Genomic DNA, 24,100 nt, shown 5'->3' with positions numbered 1-24,100 from the left:
ACACAATGGTTTCAAGCATTGCTTTCTTCAAGGAGGTGGTGTCCACTGAGTCAGTTCTGTATCATATCCAGTGCTGGTATATAGCCTCGACAAGTTGCAATAAAGTTCACCTGAATCACAAATTGAGCGGGGTCTGCAATGGGGATGGCAGATGCATAAAAATGTCATACGTTAGGAATGTATTCCCAAGTTAAGGAAACCATTTCACTTTCCATGTCTTCAATTTATTGGACCTAGAATTGAATATACACTAAAGAGAGGGCAGGCAGGTGTGTTTGCAAGAGAGTTGTGGTTTCAGCTCCCTCACCTCATTATTCCTTACAAAGGGACAACAATCATAGCTTCCTCTTGCTAGAAGGGCTGGCCTGGCATAATGCATAATTTAATGGGTGAGAAGAAATGTCACTGATTTAACTACACATTATACAGAGCCAGCCATGCTCTTCCTGCAGCAGAAGCTTATTTACTATGCATTTTCATAATACTTAGTGAAGTAAAGGAGTTAAATCCACATCTCCCCTGACAACTCTCCTTTTAGTTAAAAAAATCCATGTATTAAAAAAAGGGTTTTCTGGAGTTCCACTCCACAGAGTAATAGCTTTTCAACCTACTTTATATCCTCCCAGGCATACTTGGTTATCTTGGAAGTAAGACAGAAAGGGACAAGTAAAACCAGGGTACAAGAAATTCTAGAAACCACTGGAAGATCCCTTTACTCACTGTGAACATTGGAGGAGTAAATCTGATCAACCCAGAATTTCTTCCAAGCTCTTTAGCCACAATGAGTATGAAAACAGGGCCTGTAAATTGTCTTCCACCATTCATTCACTCTGACAAGTTCCATACTAATAGAGGGCCATCAACAATAAACTTTCTGTAGAAAAGTCTTGAGACTGTTTTAGATTTAAATATTTGTTCAAATAGATGTGCCTAAAACATAGAAACAGAATTTGATGGGAGATAAGAACCATTCGGCCCATGAAGTCTGCTTGTTTTCCCTGTAAAATCCAGAAACGTTATTCAGTCTTTGGTCTTGTCAATGGTTTGGGATAACCGTATCCCATGCATGTTACATTTCCTCACTGTATTAGCCTCTACTACTTACAGTGTAACTGATTATATTGTAGTGGGAAGGGGAACATGGCTGTGGCTCCAATGCAACATTCGCAACATTGTTCTTAACTGGTCCCAATGAATCATAGTGTGGCATACTTGTTTCAGGGAACTTGAGTGGGTATTATAAATGTACAAGACTGTTTTTTACATGTAGTCTATGGGTATAATGATAAATGCACATGTGTGTAATGTATTGCATATGTCTTGATCATTTCTGTACACTAGTACTCAATCTTCATTGTAGTTATTGGACAAAATGTGATTTATTGAGCTACTTCAGTTTTACTCCAGAGCACTGAACAGATTCTGGGTTTCCATCAAACTCGTTTCAGCCTGTAGGGCATGTATCTCTGGGAGTAAATCCGTCCCTGGTATGGAAAGTAGTGGTGAATTCAAGGCTGCTGTAATGGATCACAAACTGTATATCAAAATCAGGTCCGACCATCGATGAGGCATAATCCAAGCCCCCATAACTGCTCTGTTTCATGTAGTTGGCATATTGCTCTTTACAGGACGGTTGTCGCCGGCTGCCAGTAGAAAATGTGTTATAATGTATGGTGTCTTTAGAGTGGGTTGTGCAAAAGGTCTGCATACCCACTGAAGGAACCATGAGTTTTTCAAACACTGCATAAAGTTATCCTTGGTAATGGAGTTTTATAACTTCTAACTTCATTAGCTTATACACTAAGAGGTGCTTTTAGCATGCAACTACGATTTCCCTCTTCATGTTTGCTTATGGTGGTCCTTTGGAAATGGTCTGCATGCTTTATCATGTATTGTAAAAATCCATGCAAATTCACACTCAACAAAAAACTTGACAATTCTATGTGATCGTGCACAAAGATAAGAGCCAATCTCTGAGATATACAAGCATATTTTAAAATCAATATGCAAGATGTTGTGAAACATTATGTTGAGATGCATAGCTGTGGACATCTAAAACCATCTTCTAAAACCATCTATAAATATATAATATCAGCAGAATATTTGCCATGTTTACTAGATCTACTGTAAAGAACATCACCCCCCTTCGTCACAGGCAAAAGGTTTTTTATTCTCAGGACAAACTGATGATGTTTCTATATATTGACCTGCTTTTCCTTAGGTACTTACTGTATGTGTAAGTTTTAGTTTTAGGACCTGCAGAAGGTAAAATTATATATATCTAGGGTATTAATACAGTATATTTTAAGACGCTAGAACCCTGTGGCATGAAATATATAGGTCTGGCAATTTGATCTGTGTAAATTAAGTCTTTTGAGGTACATAAAACTGGCACATACAGCCTCTGAAATATACGGAACTAGGATATAGAGCCTATGAGAAATAGCTGTTCATTAGGCTCTGATCCATAACCTAATAAAATCTAAATTATTACTCATATCCCACAACACACAGAAATCTGTGACACAGAATATGAGACAGAGAATTGTGAAACATGATCATCAATAAAATCATATTTTATTGCAACATATAAAAGATGAGAAAGCTATAAAAAAAAGTCTGTTAGAGACACAAGAGCTCTGACACGCCACAACTCACACGAAGCAGATGATGACAGTGATAAAGGAGATGGGTTTGAGGGTATTTAGAAGAACATTCATCCAGACAAATGAAGAAGGAAGCCAAAGCTAATTAACACTGAGCTTTCATACATAGACATTACTTTTAGACAGATACAGTGAATACACATACAGTGCATGCAGGACGGTTAGAGTATGCTGGAAAGGAACACTGTAGAACATAGCTGAAGGCAGAAACCCTGATTGAGAACGAGGAGCCTTACACAGGTTGTGGTAGAGGAGCACAGGTAGGGAGGCCATCTACACCGAAAGCAGTGGAGTCACACCGACACCAATCCTCAATTACATCTCCGCGCCCAGCGCACCAAAGACAGCTGAGCACAGCTTCCTGTAGTAACTGAGACAGACAGACAGCTGAGCATAGAAACTTGTAGTAACAAAAGGAAAGACAGAGCATGGAACCCTGTGATATTATAACAAGAGGACAGATACCTGTGTGTAGAACCCTGCACTGATGTTAACTCTACCATAACATGATGACGCACAGCAGAATGTGAAACTCCGCTCTGGCGAGTACAGGACAGAGTAGTAACAGCATGACAAAGAGATATGGCCCAGTAGCAACCCTGGGACGTAAAGCTCAAATGAGCACAAGGTTACTAACTTTATAGAATGAAGATGGATTCTCCTGGAATTATAACTCCAAAGCACAGCAACATATGCACAGCGGAACATCCTATATTACATACAAGACCACATTCATCACAAAGCATAGAAAGCACTTTCAAGGGCCTCAGGAAAGACAAATGAGGTTGATATGATGATGCCCCTGTCATATATCTCTATATCTGTTTGACAATAGCGCATTCATTTTTGACCATGCTCCACATATGTGCCTAGGGGTTTCTAGCTCTGATTAAGATGGAATGTAACCCTCAAGCAGAGTGGATTTACCTGTAAAATTGTGGCCTGGCATAATGATCTTTACATCTGATGTGTTCAAATGCTCTTGGACATCTAATGTGTTACCGTTAAGTGTAGGAAGATGCATTAACACTAGCTGGAAAAATGTGGTTGTGCTATATGCAATATCTAACTAAGATGAAAATATCTTGTAGATGTCCGATAAAGTGGCAGATGAGGTAAATAAAGTCTTACAGGTAGGTAAAATAGCTGCCTAGCTACCCACAAATCTCAGTTTAAATAATATATCCTAGCAACTCACTTTGCAGTCCTGAGTTTTAATATATAAGAAACATATGTATTTAAGGATTTGGCAATCACTAACAGAAACGGCTAACAATAACTTGCTTCTAAGGAATTATCTGGTGAGGATCAGAAAACAACAATAACAATCATATTTTTAATACAAATATTTTATAAAGACCTTATTTTACATATATACAGTACAACAATACAACTGGTCATTATAAGGCTGGCCTCACCTGTTGGGTCGCGTTGTTGTTTGTAACTAGCTCATAGATGGGGACTGCTTTTGTGACTTCTAATAGCACAGGTTCAGGTGGGGCATCAGGGCTGGATGTGACGTGACACAGTTGACAGTAGGAGGAACAACGGCCTTGGCTTTGACACTCCATGCGAAGACCTTGTGCCAGACGTCGGGTGCCAGTGTCCAGCAGACTGTTGATGTATTCAGGGAATGTGAGCACCTTGGGCTCTCTTTCTCGTTCCTCTGATTCGTCCGATGGGGTATTTCCTACAGGTTGGGGGGGGGGTGAGAAAATGAGGATAATGTGATGAGGACATTTCTTTGTACTATGATCCCCATTTAGAAAGCACAATGCAATGACAAAAGTGTTCTCTGGGTGTAGACCCCTGTTTCTAGAAAGATCCCCAAAAACAATGATATATAGTATAGTAATGCACTAGATATATTTAAAGTAGCTGGAATGTATCTGTGGATGAATTTATCCTTTAAGTGTCAGTGGAGTCTTTAGTCAACTAGAGTCAACTAGATATCTTTATTGTACTTTTGGCCCTTTTCTTTTCTTTTATATTTTTCATCACTTCCTGGCACAGGCGTATATTGAATTTTCCATAATAAGTACTTGTCCTCTAATCTACAATAAAAGCTCTGAACGTCTTCATCTCGAAAAGAGATTTGTCTGTGAAAATAGTTAAATCGAAGCACAAGGAATGCAAGCAAAAGATATTGGGGCACAATCCTTTTGGTGGACATTCCTACTACAAAAGTGTCATCTGTATTCTTTTAATATTGTTTTTTGTGATCAGTGGATAAAAAACAGCTATAATTCCAGAACATTCCGATTCTCCAATTTAGCATTTTGAGATCTTTTATGGATTTACTGTAGCATCTAAATATCTACAAATCCATCAAGGATGGTGTATTTTTGCTTAGCATGTCTTAAGGAGCCGGGTTCGACACTGGCCATCAGGACTGGACTTACCATAAGGCAAATACCTGGTTGGCCATTGGCTCTGTTTTTCAGTTGCTGTGTTATTTAAGTGCTAGAGCCCAGGGTTTCAACCTGCTTTCTTGGACATCTGCATAGATTGCTCATCCCTCATAATTAGACTGGTCTTTAATCTGTGGATAATGCAGAAGAAAATATCTTTCTTCTTCTATCCAGAGAGAGTCCTCCTATGTGTATAGAACCCACCCAACTAACAGATGAAGAAAACTAAAGCAGGTGATTCCTTATCATTATTCTTCACCATGAAAAAGACGGTACATGGATCACAGGTGCCCAAAAAATCTAGGTGCTGATTAGTGTGGTCTACAAATCATGTTAGGTGTGCCTGCCCTACACCTGGGCTCCACGTTAGATTAAAGTGTTCTGATTACCTATAGCAGTTAATTTATATCTATTATTACCGTGTTGATTAAGCAGCAGCACCTGTACCTAGTCTGCCCCCAAGCATAGTTAACCATCTGGATTTAACTCTTACTTGATGTGATTGGTGTTATTTAGGAATGCAACCCTAGATTTTGATCACAGTCGTTTAATGTTTCTAGTGCCTGTGTCCTGCACTCTGATTTCCTAACACATTCCCACGTACTGTGTCTCTATTGTGTAATGAACGCTCCCTGTTCTGAAATTTGTTCATCTTCTTACTTCAAATATTAATTGTAAAACTCATAAAATATTCAAACCACAACATTTTCTTTCTTGTTAAGATTCCAGCTCCCAAAGAAAATATTTTACCACATGCCATTGAAAAACATCTTGGCAGGTGTTGGCAAATTCTCTCTAACATGAATAAATTTTGCTTTTAAAGGTAAGTTTTAATAATTTAAAGGATAAGAACATTGTGAATACATTGTTGTTGGTCTGGGTACGGAATATAAATGAGAAGTGCTAGGCAACCCCGCTGGAAAAAAAAAGATGTCATGAAATATCTAGTAGGAATACTTGATGTCTTTACAGCAGAAATGATGGCCCTCAAATTCTATGTTTCTATGACTGATACAAACACCAAACCATGGTCCTTTGTGTTTTCTTCCCAGATGGCCAGAAATCTCATGGTGCTTTTTTTTTGGAGCCCGAGGTGGGTGCTCCTTGGTGCAGCATTCTGTGCGAGAAGCAGCAGAAGCCTGTTACGATACTGGGTTCCCCCGAAGGGAAAACCCAGACAAATTCGGATCTTCGAGTCTCAACCCGAAGGATGAGACTCCTTTAGCCTTCAGGTCACTCCCGCAAGGGAGTGACCCCTTCTTTGGAGAGAGAGAGGGTGTCAGGAACCAATTTTTTTGCTGCCTGAACCATGGGTTTTTTATACCTGTGGTGTTTACATCTGCAACCACTAGTGGCCACTCTCCACCCTCTGGAGCACTCAGAACTCAGGTGTGCCTGGTTACCTGGGTTGAGCCCTAGTCTACATCCAGCTGGGCCTTATTACCTGGATTACCCTGCCTTTATGAACCTGCCCTGCCCTTTAGTCAGGGCCTTTGTATTGAAGTCTATGGACCTTCCTGCTGTGGCTCTGCACCTGTACTGTTCCTGGGTCCCTGCTATTGTGTCCTTCCAAGTGGACTCCCTGCTATTGTGTCCTTCCAAGTGGACTCCCTGCTATTGTGTCCTTCCAAGTGGACTCCCTGCTATTGTGTCCTTCCAAGTGGACTCCCTGCTATTGTGTCCTTCCAAGTGGACTCCCTGCTTTGTGTCCTTCCAAGCGGGCTGTGTGCCTTTCGTACCCTTCCAAGCGGGCTGTGTGCCTTTCGTACCCTTCCAAGCGGGCTGTGTGCCTTTCGTACCCTTCCAAGCGGGCTGTGTGCCTTTCGTACCCTTCCAAGCGGGCTGTGTGCCTTTCGTACCCTTCCAAGCGGGCTGTGTGCCTTTCGTGCCCTTCCAAGCGGGCTCTCTGTCTGTCGTGCCCTTCCAAGCGGGCTCTCTGTCTGTCGTGCCCTTCCAAGCGGGCTGTGTGCCTTTCGTGCCCTTCCAAGCGGGCTCTCTGTCTGTTGCGCCCTTCCAAGCGGGCTCTCTGTCTGTTGCGCCCTTCCAAGCGGGCTCCCTGCCAAAAGACTTATTACCTGTATTTTATTTTGCCATACGTCCGGTTACTTGCTTAGACTATATTACCCTTATTTGCTGGCCCTGTTATATACATGAAATACACTGCATTACCTGGATTTCTGTTTGTGGTGTCTTTGTTTGCATAATCATGCACCGTGGGTTACATACTGAACCCCAAGTATCCCCTGCGCATGGGCTCCTACCCGACCTGATCACCCGAGTCCCGACAGAATACAAAGGCCATTACAAGGAGTCAGCGGGGTTACTTTCAGTCATCAAAATGATAGGAGAATGCTTGCTTGAACTGTGCAAATCATTAATGCAAATCTGGGACTCCAACTCCAATCACTCTCATGAAGACCATTCACCTACACCTGCTACATCACCTGAGAAATCCAACAAGCCTGTTACCAGTGTTAAAAAGGAATCTCCTAGGAAATCTAGGAAACGTGAACCCCTTACCACAACCGAATTACAACAAAGGCGTGATGAGGAATCTTGCTTTTACTGTGGCAAAAAGGGACACTGGATCACCCAATGTCCTCTGAAACCTCCTAAACCCTCTGTACCGATTGAGCAGTCTACGTCACAACCACAGAGCTCTGCTAAAAGGGGAAGTAGCTTTATTCCCCAGGATAGTGAACCCATGGAGTATATACCAACCCTGGTGATTCCTGGTGCTTCTCAAACTCCGGTGGATGTCCAGCTGAAGCCTGATGATTGTTCTGTGATGGAATGCAGCGTCTGTGATCCTACAGTCTGTGGCAGTGTGGGTTGCTCCCATATGGATGAACTTCCTATTGCTTTCTGTTCAGCCGTGATTGCAACTCCTATCACTGCTACCTCAGCAAAGTGTGATACACCAGAGACTACCATAGCCCCTAGTATCACCTCTGGACTGATAGCAAAGATACATGACCCTATTCCATCTCTGAGGAAGAAGGGGCCTTCCATCAGTGCTTCCCATACCAAGCCTGCTTCTCCCGCCTTGAACCAGTGCAGTTCAGGTACTACCCCCCTGCCCCCAGAGGTGCCCTGGGTACAGGGCAGCTTCGTGACCCCTGGTGCATGGACAGCCAAGAAAGAGAGAGTATGGAACAGTGCCATCATGTCTATGCATCCAGCATCCAATACCACTATGTCTTACAACTGCACTGCAGATGACCTTTCCTCAGACTGCGTCATTGCCTCCAACGGAACTGTAGTAAGAAAGGAGGACCTGCACGTATTTGAAAAAGCTCTACGTGCTAGGGCTAGGAATTCTTACCACAGGTTTTGATACTGCCTCTCTACAGTCCCAGGAGCACCCGGAGGCCGCTCCTTGGGGAGGGGGTACTGTCAGGAACCAATTTTTTTGCTGCCTGAACCATGGGTTTTTTATACCTGTGGTGTTTACATCTGCAACCACTAGTGGCCACTCTCCACCCTCTGGAGCACTCAGAACTCAGGTGTGCCTGGTTACCTGGGTTGAGCCCTAGTCTACATCCAGCTGGGCCTTATTACCTGGATTACCCTGCCTTTATGAACCTGCCCTGCCCTTTAGTCAGGGCCTTTGTATTGAAGTCTATGGACCTTCCTGCTGTGGCTCTGCACCTGTACTGTTCCTGGGTCCCTGCTATTGTGTCCTTCCAAGTGGACTCCCTGCTATTGTGTCCTTCCAAGTGGACTCCCTGCTATTGTGTCCTTCCAAGTGGACTCCCTGCTTTGTGTCCTTCCAAGCGGGCTGTGTGCCTTTCGTACCCTTCCAAGCGGGCTGTGTGCCTTTCGTACCCTTCCAAGCGGGCTGTGTGCCTTTCGTACCCTTCCAAGCGGGCTGTGTGCCTTTCGTACCCTTCCAAGCGGGCTGTGTGCCTTTCGTACCCTTCCAAGCGGGCTGTGTGCCTTTCGTGCCCTTCCAAGCGGGCTCTCTGTCTGTCGTGCCCTTCCAAGCGGGCTCTCTGTCTGTCGTGCCCTTCCAAGCGGGCTGTGTGCCTTTCGTGCCCTTCCAAGCGGGCTCTCTGTCTGTTGCGCCCTTCCAAGCGGGCTCTCTGTCTGTTGCGCCCTTCCAAGCGGGCTCCCTGCCAAAAGACTTATTACCTGTATTTTATTTTGCCATACGTCCGGTTACTTGCTTAGACTATATTACCCTTATTTGCTGGCCCTGTTATATACATGAAATACACTGCATTACCTGGATTTCTGTTTGTGGTGTCTTTGTTTGCATAATCATGCACCGTGGGTTACATACTGAACCCCAAGTATCCCCTGCGCATGGGCTCCTACCCGACCTGATCACCCGAGTCCTGACAGAGGGGCCATAAGGCTCCCTACCCTCCTCTAGCAAAGACAAGCTTCACTGCCTCTAAAAATAAGAAAACAGTGTCCAAAAAAACATAGTGCCAAAATCGCGTCCAAGTCGTAGTGATTGGCCTCGCCGTGAGTTCGGTAACCATAAAAACCAACAAATTAATAGGCACTCGTGAATAACGAAGTGATGAAATAAATAATTTAGGGCTGGCCATTTCTGGCCTAGCCGGGTTCCAAAATATTCAGCTTGACTCGAAGTCTAAAAGGTTCGAGGGGAAAAGCGTGTAATAGAAGGAAGGCTGCCAAAGTGGATCGCGCACTCACGATGCGCAGAGGCGTGCAAACTGCACATCGTGACTCCAGCATTTCTGCCGGGGCAAATCAGCATCCTGGGCTCCAAGCTTTCCCGGCCGTAAGGCCAGAGGATCAGTGTTTCCCGCCCCAGGCCATAGGGGGTACTACACTTGATCTTAGCCAAAAGGCCGAGACGCAATCTCATGGTGCTACCACAACAACACGGGACTCTGGGTAGGTGCATGCAAATAAGGTCAACAGTTATCGCTTTTTGCCTCTATATCCACTTTATACATGGATCCCTTGAAAGTAATTGCCCGCTGTACAGGACAGCCTTTAGACAAAACTCGGGAAGAGATGCAATAGTCAGATCACCATAAAATTAAGGGGTAGTAGAAGCATTATTAAACATTCATCTACCGTCACCAGACAAGCCAGAAGGCTTGTTTTTCCCTCTCATGGTGCTGCCACAACCATAAGGGATTCTGGGTAGGCGCATGCAAATAAGGTTAACAATTATCGCCTTTTGCCTCTAATAATTGTTAACCTTATTTGCATGTGCATACCCAGAATCCCTTGTGGTTGTGGCAGCACCATGAGATTTCTGAGGAAAAAACAAGCCTTCTGGCTTGTCTGGTGTCTGTAGATGAGTGTTAAATAATACTTCTACTACCCCCTTAATTTTAGTGGAAGGGTTTTCCATCACCTTTATCCACCATAAGTTATGTAATGGTATTCCCAGATGGCAGAATTCAAAGTTGCTTAGTTAGGGTTTTTGTTTGTTTGTTTGTTTGTTTGTTGGAATAAGAGTGTTGGCGTTGGACTTCCACCCCGTTGCTTGTAAGTTCAAATCCGGCTGCTGCCATATCGGGCTTAAACTCTCCATGGCAAAAGAGGTAGTAATTGTTGCCCGTAAATTCAAGTGGCAAAAAAAAAAAAAAATTATCGCTTGTCGACCTTTTGGCTAAGATCAAGTGTAGTACCCCTATGGCCTGGGTGGGGAAACACTGATCCTCTGGCCTTAGGGCCGGGAAAGCATAGAGCCCGAGATGTTGATTTGCCCCGGCACACATATGCTGGAGTCACCATGTGCAGTTTGCACGCCCCTGCACATGTTGAGTGCACAGTCACACTAGGCGGTTTCTCTATGCACGTCCTTTTCCCTTGAGGTTTGTGACTTTATTTTTGAATATGGTCGGACCATGAATGGCCGACCCCTATTTATTTAATTTATACTATCACAATGTGCAACACGTGTGCCTATTAATTTGGTTTGGATTTTCACGGTTCCTTTGACCCACTGCGAGGCCATGATCACGTTTTGGATTTCCGTTTTTGATACCACGTTTTGGATCACTGTTTTTCTTTTTGAGGCAGTGAAGCCTAAAGGGGGTTACTCCCTTGCGGGAGTGCCCTGAAGGCAAAAGGGGTCTCCCCCTTCGGGGGGGATTTGTCTGGGTTCCCCTTGTGGGAACCCAGTATCGTATTCTGGGCTTCTGCTGCCTCCTTGGCACAGAACAGCACCAAAGGAGCACGCACCTCGGGCGCCAAAAAAAAAATAAAATATGTAAAACATTATCACTATCAATCATCACTTCATCATGATTGATAAATAATAGATAGATAACTAACTAGGTAGATAGACACACACACACACCTACACACTGGGAATGTAGGCAATATTTTGGGTTATTAGTTTTTCATTGTATTTAACTTAAACAAAGATAACCAAAATTACTGTTGACTCATTTTTATTTTTTAACATGTGACCACCCAAAAGAAAATAAAATTGATAAAATAGGGATCATTTTGTATTTGTATATTTTTCCTGTGTATGTATATTCTACCATAAAAAATACTAATACATATTTATTTGTGGTTTTGGTAAGTCTTTCTGCTCCATGTTATTATATGCTTGTGGATTCTCTATCATAGGGAGAAGTAATGAAGGTCTTCTTCTGATGGTTGGGTTAAGTCAATTCGAATGGGTCAACCCAGCAAACATGTTCAGTGAGCTTCAATACTTTGGCCTATTTGTTAGGAGTTCTCTATGGTATTTTCTGTTTGGATAAAGCATCTATTACCCAAAACAGAAAGAAATATCATTTACTCGAGGTAGGGGGGTTCAAGCACAGGTCAATGAATAACCACCATGTGTACATAAAATAGCATGACTATTAACTTAGTTATGGATAAAAGATATCTATTTCAACCCTTTGTTTTTGAAATATTGAGGCAGGGCCAAGCTATAAAACTGTCTCACTCTCCAATCAGCTCAGAGGTAGCAATTTCTTAATATGATACTGTTTCTCATAATTCACGTACCTTGTGATAGAAGATGCAAGCCTGGTTAAAAATGGGAACTTCAACATAATAATGAACCACATTATGCCTCCAGGTCTACAAGAAATTATTATGCGTACTCAAGATCAATAGAATTAATTGACCATAGCAATTCCTAGACCTACATCCAATAGCAAAATTGTGGTTTGAACTCAAGGAAGCACTTAGCAAACACAATAAAACTGAAGGTGAAGAATTTCTCCCTGGAGGAGCATTTAATAATCTACGAGGAAAAGAGCAGAAATGGTCTTCCATGCCCTGGAATGCCAAATCTGAGCAAAACGTGGAACCACAAAATGCTAAACCACTTTCTGTCTATTTGTATCTGAAATTCCGTTACTGTCAGAATAATAATAAATCTTCGGTGAATTTTAATTGTGTGAACATTGTGTAAACAATACAAACAATTTGCTTACGGTACCTAAGAGGAAAATGTGGCTACTAAGTTTATTACATTCTCAGAACCATCTTTACATTCCAAGTTTCCCTAACCACAAAAATAAAATAAAACGGTTTGTATGCAGAGCAGAAGTCATCAAATATGTTACAAAAATATGGTTCAGTATGGTTAGAATAGCGTACTATGTGTAAATTAAATAACTTAACCCCTTCGTGACAAAGGCTGATTTTACTTTTTGTACCCTTTGTGACAATGGCCGTTTTAACATTTCTGCGCTGCTCGTGTTTAGCTGTAATTTTCTTCTTTCCCGTTTACTGAACCCACACACATTAGATATTGCTTTTTCAGGACAAGAAGGGCTTTCTTTAGATGACATTGTTTTGATTGTATCATATTATTTACTATTAAAAAAAGTATAAAATATGGTGAACAATTTAGAAAAAAATGACTTTCTAACTTTTAGTTGAAAAATCTTTTACTCATCTATAAAAGGTAATAAAAAAACCTGCTAAATAGATTCTACTATTTGTCCTGAGTTTAGAAATACCCAATGTTTTTATGTTTTTTTGCTTTTTTCTGCACGTTATGGAGCAATAAGTACAGGTAGCGTTTTGCTATTTCAAAGCCATTTTTTCCAAATCTGGTAATTCTTCCCCCCATGTGCCATTTCGGGTATCTTTGACGCCGGCCAATGCAATTTACCCCATCAAATCATATATTTTTGAAAACTAGACAGCCCAGGGTATTCCAAATGCTGGTATTTTAACCCTTTCCAAGCACTTATTCTGCCATCAGCCTTTGTCAAACTTTATGGTAGTAATTTTTTTGCATTTGTTTTTTCACACACATTTTACTTTAGGTATGAATAAACAGGTTCTGGCATATGTGACTATCATAAAACACCCCAATATGTGTTTAGCAACATCTCCTGAGTACAGCGATACCTCACATGAATGATTTTGCCTGGCTGTTTGGGGGCAAAAGGGCCACATTTGGGGCATGCACATTTTTCAATGTTGAACTTTGGCATTTGGGGATCCACTGCCCATGCCCTATTTGGTACATCTTTGAGCCGGGCCATTTCAGTGTGCCCAATAAAGCTATATATTTTTGAAAACTAGACACCCCAGGGTATTTCAAATGCTAGTATTTTAACTCTTTCCATGCACCATATCTACCACCAGTCTTTGTCAAACTTTGTGGTAGTAATTTTTTTGCATTTGTTTTGTCACACACATTTTACTTCAGGTATGAATTAAAAAGTTCTCGTATATGTCACTATCACAAAACACCCCAATATGTGTTCAGCAACATCTCCTGAGTACAGCAATACCTCACATGAATGATTTTGCCTGGGGGCAAAAGGGCCACATTTGGGACATGCGCATTTTTCAATGTTGAACTTTGGCATTTGGGGATCCACTGCCCATGCCCTATTTGGTACATCTTTGAGCCAGGCCATTTCAGTGTGCCCAACAAAACCATATATTTTTGAAAACTAGACACCCCAGGGTATTTTAAATGCTGGTATTTTAACTCTTTGCATGCACACATTTTACCACCAGCATTTTTTCAAAGTTTGCAGTAGTATTTTTGTGTGTATATTTTTCCCACACACACCTACTTTATGTATGAATTTACAGCTCCTGGTATATGCCGCTGTCACACGACACCCCATAATGTGTTCAGCAACATCTCCTGAGTGCAGTGATACCCCACATGCATGGGTGTGTCATTTTTTGGGGGAACTAAAAGGCCACATTTGGTACGTGTGCATTTTTCTAATTGGAAATTAGATGTGTGGCCATCCTTCCCCCCGTGTTAATTGGGACGTTGTTGAACCTGGCCCATTCAATTTACCCCATCAAATCATACATTTTTTAAAAGTAGACACCCCACGGGCATTTAATATGCCAGTATTTTAACTCTTTCCATGCGAGAATTGTTTTAAGCTAATATGCTAATTTTAGGACTTGCTCACAAAAATATATTTTTTATATATATATTTTTTTTATTATTATTATTTTTTTTAAAAAAAAATTTAACATTTTTTTTCAACTTGGAGGTTCCCCTGATAGTGACATCAGTGGGAAATGATTTTTACATTTTACTGTTTTTTTACTATTTTTTTCTAATTATTATTAATTTTATTTTATTTTTTAATTTATTTTTACTAATCACACTGTGATTAGAAAGCTGGGCTCCATTGACTTGCATGGTGAATGCAGTACCTGTATTCAACCTGCAAGTGGAGCCAAAGTTCTCTAGATGGTCTGGACCATCTAGCGAACTTTTAAAATTTGTGGTTCCTGTTACAGGACGGCGGCCATCTTCCTTGATGGCGAAGATTGCCGGCAGCTGCGGCTGTGACCGCTCTCCGGAGCGGTCACAGCCCATCAAAAGGTTAGTGTTTGGTGTCGCTGGATGCCTCCTGATCGAGGCATTCCAGCGACACCATTTAAGTTTAGGAGGCGATCGTCGATAAACTAAACGCTTTTAAAACGGGCGTCCGCCGCCATACAAAGTATGGCGGATGTTGACGCCCCGTGGAGGGGCCAGAGATGGCTCCTTCGTGCCGATCGCGGCGTTGCTGAATGCCTCGAGGTCGAGGCATTCAGCAACGCTTTTTGGGTGCAGAAAGCTATAGTAGATCGCTTTCTGCACCCGTTTAAAGACGTGCCGGTCCTGGCACGTCAATTGTCGTAAAGCACATGCTTTTCCGTGCCGTGCCAGGACCGGCAATTGTCATTAAGGGGTTAAACCACCACTGGCCCCGGAAATGTAACTTTGGCCCAGCAAGGCTCAGATCTCAATACTGTCTCTCTAGATACCCGGGATCATTTTGATACTTGTGCTGTCACTCTCTGCCTAAATCTCACATCTTACAGCTCAGTCCACTTAATAAACATAGGTAATGACGTTTACAGATTTATGTATACCACCGGGTGCAGACATCCTAATGCCCTCAGGTTAAGGATATGCTTAATTGGTTCTCCCCATTAGTTAATTTATCCCGTTCTGTAAAATGCATGGTGAGGTGTGTAGAAAGGAGATAAATTAAGGACCTTTAAATGTTTCGGCCCAACACCGTACCCTTCTGCTTCATGGGAGGTTCGAGTCCTTCCTTCCTTAATGGTCCCAAAAGCTGTGCAGGTTAGGTGGTCGTTCGTATGCAACATTAAATGTCGTTTTATCTGCCTGACATTTTGACCTGATATGCCAATTTTATCAGGTTTTATGCAGCATGATTTCTGCTGGGCAAGACCCCTGCTAAGACAACAATTACTATACTCCACATGGCAATTACTCTGTGTAGATAAAGGTTCAGCCAAGCAGAAAGACACATATCTCAACATGCTTTGCTCTAAAACAGAAATAACTATTTTATTCTTTCATTAAAATTGTCAAATTAGCACAAAAAACATTGTTTTTTTTTTCTATTACCCGAGTATACCTGAATGGTATAGGAAGATCATATAACTTGCCGGTTACCAAGCAGCTACATACTTGACTAAGAAAGTTTCTTATATCCAAGAAGAGATTTCTTCCCCATCATCTTTAACAGAGAACAAAAAGTATTGTAACCAGTTGGCAAGGACAGAGCTCCATTGACACTCAAGCAGAAAAATTATACAATAATGCTCCCTATTTCTACATCTATAAAGTATGCAGAAACTCACTCTGCTGCCCACGCCATTAAAAGATATTTAGTTCTGTACAGACCATTAATGCGAGCTGGGGTGCAATATTATAATTGCGTACATTTTAATTGAATATGTTGTTTGATCGCAATATTAATGGGTGGGCGTAAGAGCCAGCACATAAACTTGGCAACTCAGTAATCCCCGACTCAATTTATTCATATGTCAGAAGGTACAAAGATACATATGTAAAGGCTTTAGTTATCAAAATTAAATGCAGCAACTACGTTCACTACAAGCTTGGGATCTTCTTTACATTCCAGGTTCTCATGAGAACAGAAAAATTCCTAAAAGGCTTCTCCGCAAGTTCACCAATGGTCAGCAGACATGGTGGAATTTATTTAATTATTGTTAATAAATATATTATTTCTATATGTATTGAATCTAGGATTCACCATAAGGTTGCTTTGCTGGAGCTTTGGATAGATGTACAGGAAGTGCACATTTATGTTAAATCACACTTCAGTAGGTGTACTAATATTTTCACACAAAAAGTAAGTGATAATTAATGTCTCCGCTTTTATATTTGAAGAAGAATGCAATATTTGCTTAATAGCTTGTATAATGGTCCTCCTACCCGAGGGCACCACGCAATGCTCTGATCTGATTCCCTCAGTCACGGCTGTTACAGTGAATCGAGATAAAGTCCCTCTACGATAAGTCCTGCGGGAGCCGAGCACCTATATTCAATCTTAATAGCAGGGCCTCTGTGGTATATGAAAGAGTAAATGATGGCGGCAATAAAATTGGTTTAAGAAGAAAAAATCATGTGAGATCCCAAATATTGTTGCAATACATCTAAATTTGTGTGTTAATAAGACAGTGGCTGTGTATAGTTTTTCCGGGGCCATGGCTGCCTGTAGATGTATATGTTTTCAATGGCTGTGATCGTGATGGAATATGTTTGTTCTATAGCGGAATCCCTGGATATCGATAGATGTTATTTGTGCATTGTCTGGTTTCTTTGGGTGGATAGTTCGGTATAAGGCTATATGCTAATCTTTATTTAAGTCAAGTCATCTGCCCTTCAATATGGAAATTTAAGTTGTCCTATACCTTTAGTGGATCTAAATGTAGGTAGGTAATCACAATGCACACCAGCTATAGTGTCCCTATATTCTTGTTTTTCATGAGATCCGTCCATCTGCACTTTGCACTAAGTCTTCCTACCTTTGCTAATATCCTCAAATTCAAGCCAGACCTGCTTCTGCACTTGTCGGTTTGGGTACCAGATGGAGCAGGTTTCCTCGAATCCATATACTGCCTCTTGAATATAGTGATTGCCAAACTGTTCCAATAAAGGTGCAAATTCCATCCGTGATGTAGCTCCGTCCAGAGAGTGAAGAGCCTGAGTGAATGCTGATAGAGACAAATGAAACAGAAACATGAATCTAGAGGATAAGTAGACACTGTTGGAAGTAATTATCCTTTACCCTGCACATAATCCACTATTCGCACCGAGCTAAGTGCTTAGCAAAAAATATGCTTAGCAACAGGACTCACAACAGTAAAAGATTATCATTATTATATTATGGTAATATAATATAAATGCAGATTGTCATATGGAAGCTAAAGTAGGAGTCATAAAAAAAGCCATATGGAAAAAGGTCAATGTATTTCGTCCTCTAAAATCCTTTCTGGAATTTGGATTTTAACTATTTGTGTTCTAAAGGGGGGAGGGAATGCACTTTGTTTTCCAATGGCTTAACAAGAAGAGCCTTATAAAAGTTTTGGACGGTATAAAATTAGTGATTTGATATATATTTGGGGTGGTTTATGCCATACTGCTAGCACAATCCCAAAATGCATTCAGAAAACCAATTGACAATCTTTATATGTATTCTTATTTTATTTTTACAATCCAACGTTACAAATAATCTCCAATGCCTTAGAATGAGCTCTTTTTGGCATATTATTATTTAAAGACAAACAGCTGAATCCCAGCACAGCTGTATTATAATCATTACTAACTTATTTATAAAGCGTTGTACAAAAACACAAGTGCATACTGAACATTCTGTAAATATGCCAATTTATCTGCAAATGCTGGCCCTGGTTGTAATAATGTCCTATTATGAAATGCAGTAATTACTTTACAGGGATATGCCTAGATCCATAATCAATTTACCTCGCATTTGCCAGTATTCTCAATAAACTGAAAATCCTTTGTTATTTATCAGAAGCGATATGAATATTTAGAAGAAACCACAGGATGAATTGAGAAAAACAAATATGTATATACTGTGATGTATGTTTTTTAAATTATTTTTATTTGTTTAAATTAGTATTGTTGAATCTATTTGTCTTGGAACCTTTGCGATGGGATCCGGTCCCCCTTGGAATTAAAGGTTCAAACATCTATTCCATAAACGACTCTTTCTAAAGGCTACAATTTAAATAAAGGCAGAGTTACTATATGCAATCGTTCAAGATACCTGCACAACTTTGGATAACCTTAAAAGTTTCTTAAAAATAAGGGCTACAGACTATATTGGTCCTTCTTTTGTTTGTAAAATGTTATATTGGTAAGCGCTCTGCTCGTGTTCCTGCTGTTAGTGGCTAGAGGTGGTGAGAATGAGCTGTGAAACATGTATCACCTCACCAGCAACACCCAAATGTGTTTGTAACATTCTTCCAGGTTGCGATGTAACACTGGTGGTAGGTAGACTATAAAGTGTACTTTTGATAAACCTCGTGGAGTGTGTGAAGCAACAGGGTTCCAAGATGCTGTAGAAGTTACAACAGGGATCAACACAACTAAATCTGGAACAAACCCAGCTAAAGAGGTATTACAAAAAGGGATTCAGCCATATAAATGTTTTGCAGAGTAATCTTTATTAAACATTTTGTTTTAGCTGCATAATTAGTTTTACCCATTAGCAAAGAATTACAGGAATAAAACTAGTATTCCTGTTTTTAACACTTGCACACATTTGTTACACAAAGACTCATGTTGTATATGAAAAGAAAAATAAATGGTGTGAATAATAAGACATGAATAGTCACCAGGAAGAATATCATCCATCAGCAATGCAATTTATACTAATATTGTATTCTACCTTATGTACAGTTTTTGGTTAAGGATAAAATTATTTTTCTGTTTCCACCTCTCAGCACCATGAGATTTCTGAGGGATTCACAAGCCTTCTGGCTTGTCTGGTGCTTGTAGATAAGTGTTTAATAATGCTTCTACTACCCCCTTAATTTTAAGTGAAAGGGTTTTCCATCACCTTTACCCATCATAACTTATGTAATATTTAATTTGCTTCACTTCCTCATGTGAAAAGTGTGCTCCAAAAGTAGTAGAGCCACAGTGGTGACCAGATGCCCTTTTCCCATTCGTGTGCTATAGTCATGCATGGGGAAATGTAGCCATTTGTTTGCTGAAGTCTAAGAAGGGCCAGATCTTCTAGGACCTGATCTGGAGAGGGGAGGGTACCATAGTCTTTCTGGAGAGTTGGTCTTTTAGCTAAGACTTAAGTAAGTACCTGTGAAAGATTACTTGGCTTTAAGGTTGAGGATGAGAGCAAGTTCAAGTATAGGTCCACCTGGATGCTCACCACATGTTATGCTTGTTGAGCTTGTTGCACGCAGTGGCTGAGTTGGTAAATGTACCATGGATTCACAGACCCTTCTTTTGAACCAGCCATAATCTGGGACCTTAATATTCCTTTTGCACTTTTTTGTGCTAGTATGTCATTTTTTTAAGATGTGATTGAGATTTTTTTCGCACAGAAATTGCACTCACTGGGTCCATGAAGACTTTTTACTGGGCAATGTGCGCTGACCTTATGGCTTCCATATCTTCTTGAAGACTTCAGTGGTCCCCTTCCAGAAGAAGAAAACTGGTGACCAGTGTCACTTATCTTTACTGACAGAGAAACCTCTGGCTTTAAACAAAAAGTACACTTATGTCTGCAAGTGAAAATAAATAGTTGCAAACTAAAAAGGCTAGCTACAAGAGCCATGTGCTGATCATGGGTTACTAATATATTTTTATTATTACATCAAGAGCAATTCTACATGTAATACATTGTGTTTGCAGTCATCTCAACTATGAACAGGCAAACCTTTATACTTTATGCTTGCCTATACTAGAGACTGAACTAAGAGTCACCTCAAATGTTTATAAGAAAAAACTCTTCTACATCATATTATAGCTACCCATATGCAATGTGAAATACAGTGGCCACAGCATGAGGTAATCGGGATCAGACTCCTCCATGGGAAGCCCAAATCTAAAAAGGCAAATCTTCCATTCACAAGAGAACCGCGCTTAAGATGTGCATTCCACCATAGTTATTTAAATGGAAGGCATTCAAGAGCCTTCCTTAGACAACACAAATGTATTTACTACCATTGCATCCCCCTGAGACTAAAAGATCAGACAAGACATGGAAAACCATGCTTACTGTAGCTTATGTGCGTGCCCACAGTGCATTGTGATGGAGGAGACTTCACTACATCTGTTCTGGCACTGTCATTTTCTCAGGCTTTGTTTCGATCTCTGGAAAATGAACTCAAAGAGTCTGTGGAGAGGAAGTTCCTACCATTTGTTTTTTTATTGACTCATCTCAGGAACCCACATGGAAGGTGCCCTATGGCACCTAATGTGTTGTGTTAAGGACGGTTTGTGGTTTGCCAGGAACCATCTCATCACTGCCCAAAACTGTCACTTGCTCAGAAACTACTTCATTGTCTCGAAGAGGAGGATTAATCCCAAGACCTCACTCTCCTGATCCCCTCAGCCCTTGGACAGACGTCATATCCCCTTCCAATCCTCAGGTGTTATTCCTGCCGCAAGGCCATAATTTCTGTGTCCTGGAACGGTTAAGTGTTTTACTGTGTATCACGATTACTGTTGCTTCTTTGTATTTGGACACACTCGGGTGTGCTCTTTGTATTATTGATTGTACACAAATGCTTGTATGAACTTTGTTAAGCTGCTGTGTTCTGCACTGCATCACAGTTTGCCTTGTATCTAACACATGTTCTCTTCTTGAATAAACACATTGAAGCTTTCTGTTTCTAGTCTGTAGGTGTGATTAGAAGCTTTCCTCTTCAGTGGTAGATGTCATTAAACTGTTTCTTCAGGTGCTTCTCTGGCTCTGATATCCAGGAAAAGCACAACTTGGTCAATTTCCCTTTGTTCACCATGATCCCTGAATGAAAATCATATTTAAATCCTGCTATATACCCAAGTAGGAAGCAGTGACACGTTTCCTGCATTATTTAGATAGATTGTGCAAGAGTCTCCAGCATATTTTCATATCTGGCCAGCAGATGGAAGTGCAGAATCATCCATTCATTTGCCGGCATGTGTGCTACTTATTGGGAACAAGTGAAATCCATCTATATCCGCTGTGTAATTTTAAATATATATACATAATATTATTATTATGTCCCTGATGTATAATTATTGTACCCATTTACTATATTTATGAGGATGGTAACTCATTGATATAGGTGTGGTTTTCTACTAAATTTCTTTTGTGTCCTTATCTCATCCTTAGTAAGCCAATCATATAGTTTACAGAAAATCAGAGGGTTTTTCTTTTTTAATTTTATGGAGCTGTATAGTTATATGACAAAACTGGAATATGCTGTATATGGCAATATTAAGGGACAGGCATACCGTCCAACACTATATATTGTTGTGAGTCTAAGAAATATTCTGGTCAGCACAATAATTGGTATGTAGATGGCCATGAGAATTGCGAATGCTTTTTTCTCCCCTTTCTGCCATTGATGATTGTTTTTTTTTTTTAAACTCACATTCCCAAAACACCCCTGTGGTTTTGGCCCACCCATTTCTAAGCTTCTGACATGCCATGCTGGAGCTTGGAAAAGACAGACTTTTTTCCTAATCATCATTGTGTTATAAACTGCCCTTCTAGTGCCCATCATCTTGTCCAACCCAGCTTACCTGTCACAGCCATTCTGTAGATTTTTATCACAGATCATGGCCCGTGGCCGGTTTGATTATGATACATTGTATTAAAGAAAAGGTTGATTTAATTTTATGAAATGTGTAATCTCCAGCAGCCTTTGTGAGTCCAATCTATCCCACCTCAGCTTGCACAGGCCACGCTTTGATATGAGATCAACATAAAGATATGTATATATTTTAGTACAATGTATTAAACATCAAAACGAGCTGTTTGAAGCTGTTGAAGGATACAAAGCAGTGTTTGTAGTGTATTGTAACAAACAGCAGATCAGGTTATTTTGTGATCATAGATTTAGACTTTTAAAATCACAAAAGGAGCCAACACATTGAAAGGTGCATGAAGCAGTAACACACAAAGCTGTTGCAGCTAATATGGTAAATATTCAGCAATCACGTCCATCTGAGCTTTTGGTTTTACAGATCAAAGCAATATGGGAATAAATACTCTCAAGCCTGCATTTAGATAAAAAATAATTGGGGTCTATGTGTTCTTACAGACGAGCACAACAAAGGCAAAGTCTGTAATGGTCATGAATGCCATGATTTAATTTTGTTTAGGTTGGGAACACCTTTGGGTTCTTTGACTACCTACCTGCCAAGCGTTGTGGCAAATAATATCTTAATGCCAAGCAATGCTCAGATGTAATTATCAAAATGATGGACAAAGAAGGGTGGACTTAACACTAGAAGACACATGAACATAAGCAGCCAAAAGGCACTAAACTCCATGGGCTGCCACCGTGGCATTCTCCTCTATGATGGCAAGAACATGCAGGAGAGTGGCACCAGAAGCATAGTTCACTAGGTCTCTAAAACCCCTTGGGCAAGTTCAGCTTATTGATATTTGATGTAGAGGTCTACTCAGGAACATTGGGCAAGCGAGAAACTAACCTAAGCAGGGTTGTCTGAAGGTCCAGTGTGAAGGCAACAGCTCAAGTGCACAAAAATATTTTCATATATGTTGATGATGGATGTGCCTCTCTTGAAAGTGTTCCTCAAAACGTATTAGAGCAAGATGCCAGGACCTCATTCTAATCCTCCCAATAGATTCAATACTTCAACTAATACTATGTAAAAAGAGGCAATTCCACTTGGTTCAGAACATCATTTGTACCAAGAGAACAATGTCACAGCAAGACACTAAGCCTTTATTTTTTCCATAAATTATAGCTACCAATGTTTTGTAGGGTGTTTCTTTAAATCTTACTTACACTATTTCCTGCAATTTATTTTTTCCAGACAGTAAACTAAGTTCCTTATATCACAGAAGGGGTTTGACTGCTTGCATTAAATATATAATTTTTTAAGCTCTGACTTTTCTATTACACGCTTAAAAGGATAAGACCAGAGATAAATATATTAGGAAGGATAGGAAATTACCGAAAAAGGGAAACATTCTTTAACTGAATAAACTGCACCTATTTTTATATATTATATTAATTTTTATGTTTTTTAGATTTTAAGTTCACATAAAATTTTTACCTAGACATTTGCTCTAAAGGAAAAATACCTGTATTTCAGCAAATCTTACAATAAATGACTATGATCATGGAATTAAGCTTGCTAATGTGATTTATTCTGTTATTACTTTTTTGCATTTGTGCTATATATAATGTTAAATATTATGTCATACCAAATAGATGACGACCTCCAATCTTCCAAATTAATTTTCTGAGGCTGAACGGATAAGGGGGATCACCAATGAAATCAAGCATGCTTAACGGCTAAAATGTCCTATTCTTGGATATTTTGTATTCTAAAATGTCATTAACATTGGTCAAGGTTTAATAAGCTAGCTAACCACTCCATGTTAGTGCATTGTTCATGCAGGTTACCAGTGGTTAGGCAGTTATGTAATTAAATACTCAATAATAGGATTCAAGTGGGGTATCACCAATAGAATAGAATATCACTGATTAATAATTATGCATCTAGTGCATTTTATATTTTTACTGAAGCTTAATGAATTATTAATTTAAATCTCATGATTT

At 40.3% G+C, this 24,100-nt stretch overlaps 1 protein-coding gene across 1 annotated transcript in view; it reads right to left on the bottom strand.

The window, feature by feature from the left end:
* Positions 1-24,100, bottom strand: part of LOC149288427 (astrotactin-1-like) — a 130,660-nt gene that overhangs the window by 9,276 nt on the left and 97,284 nt on the right. Inside the window, exons 16-18 of the mRNA XM_089491715.1 lie at positions 17,330-17,518; positions 4,085-4,356; positions 2,903-3,036 (exon numbers count right to left, since the gene is read on the bottom strand). Coding sequence (XP_089347841.1) covers positions 2,903-3,036; positions 4,085-4,356; positions 17,330-17,518 — 595 coding nt within the window. The remainder of the gene's footprint in view (positions 1-2,902; positions 3,037-4,084; positions 4,357-17,329; positions 17,519-24,100) is intronic.

This window comes from Sceloporus occidentalis, unplaced genomic scaffold, assembly GCF_023333645.1.
Source record: "Sceloporus occidentalis isolate IW3139 unplaced genomic scaffold, rSceOcc1.0.p SCAF_51, whole genome shotgun sequence".
In the NCBI taxonomy this organism is placed as follows: domain Eukaryota; kingdom Metazoa; phylum Chordata; class Lepidosauria; order Squamata; family Phrynosomatidae; genus Sceloporus; species Sceloporus occidentalis.
Note: the sequence above shows the minus strand (reverse complement) of the source record. Positions and strands in the feature narration are given on the sequence as shown.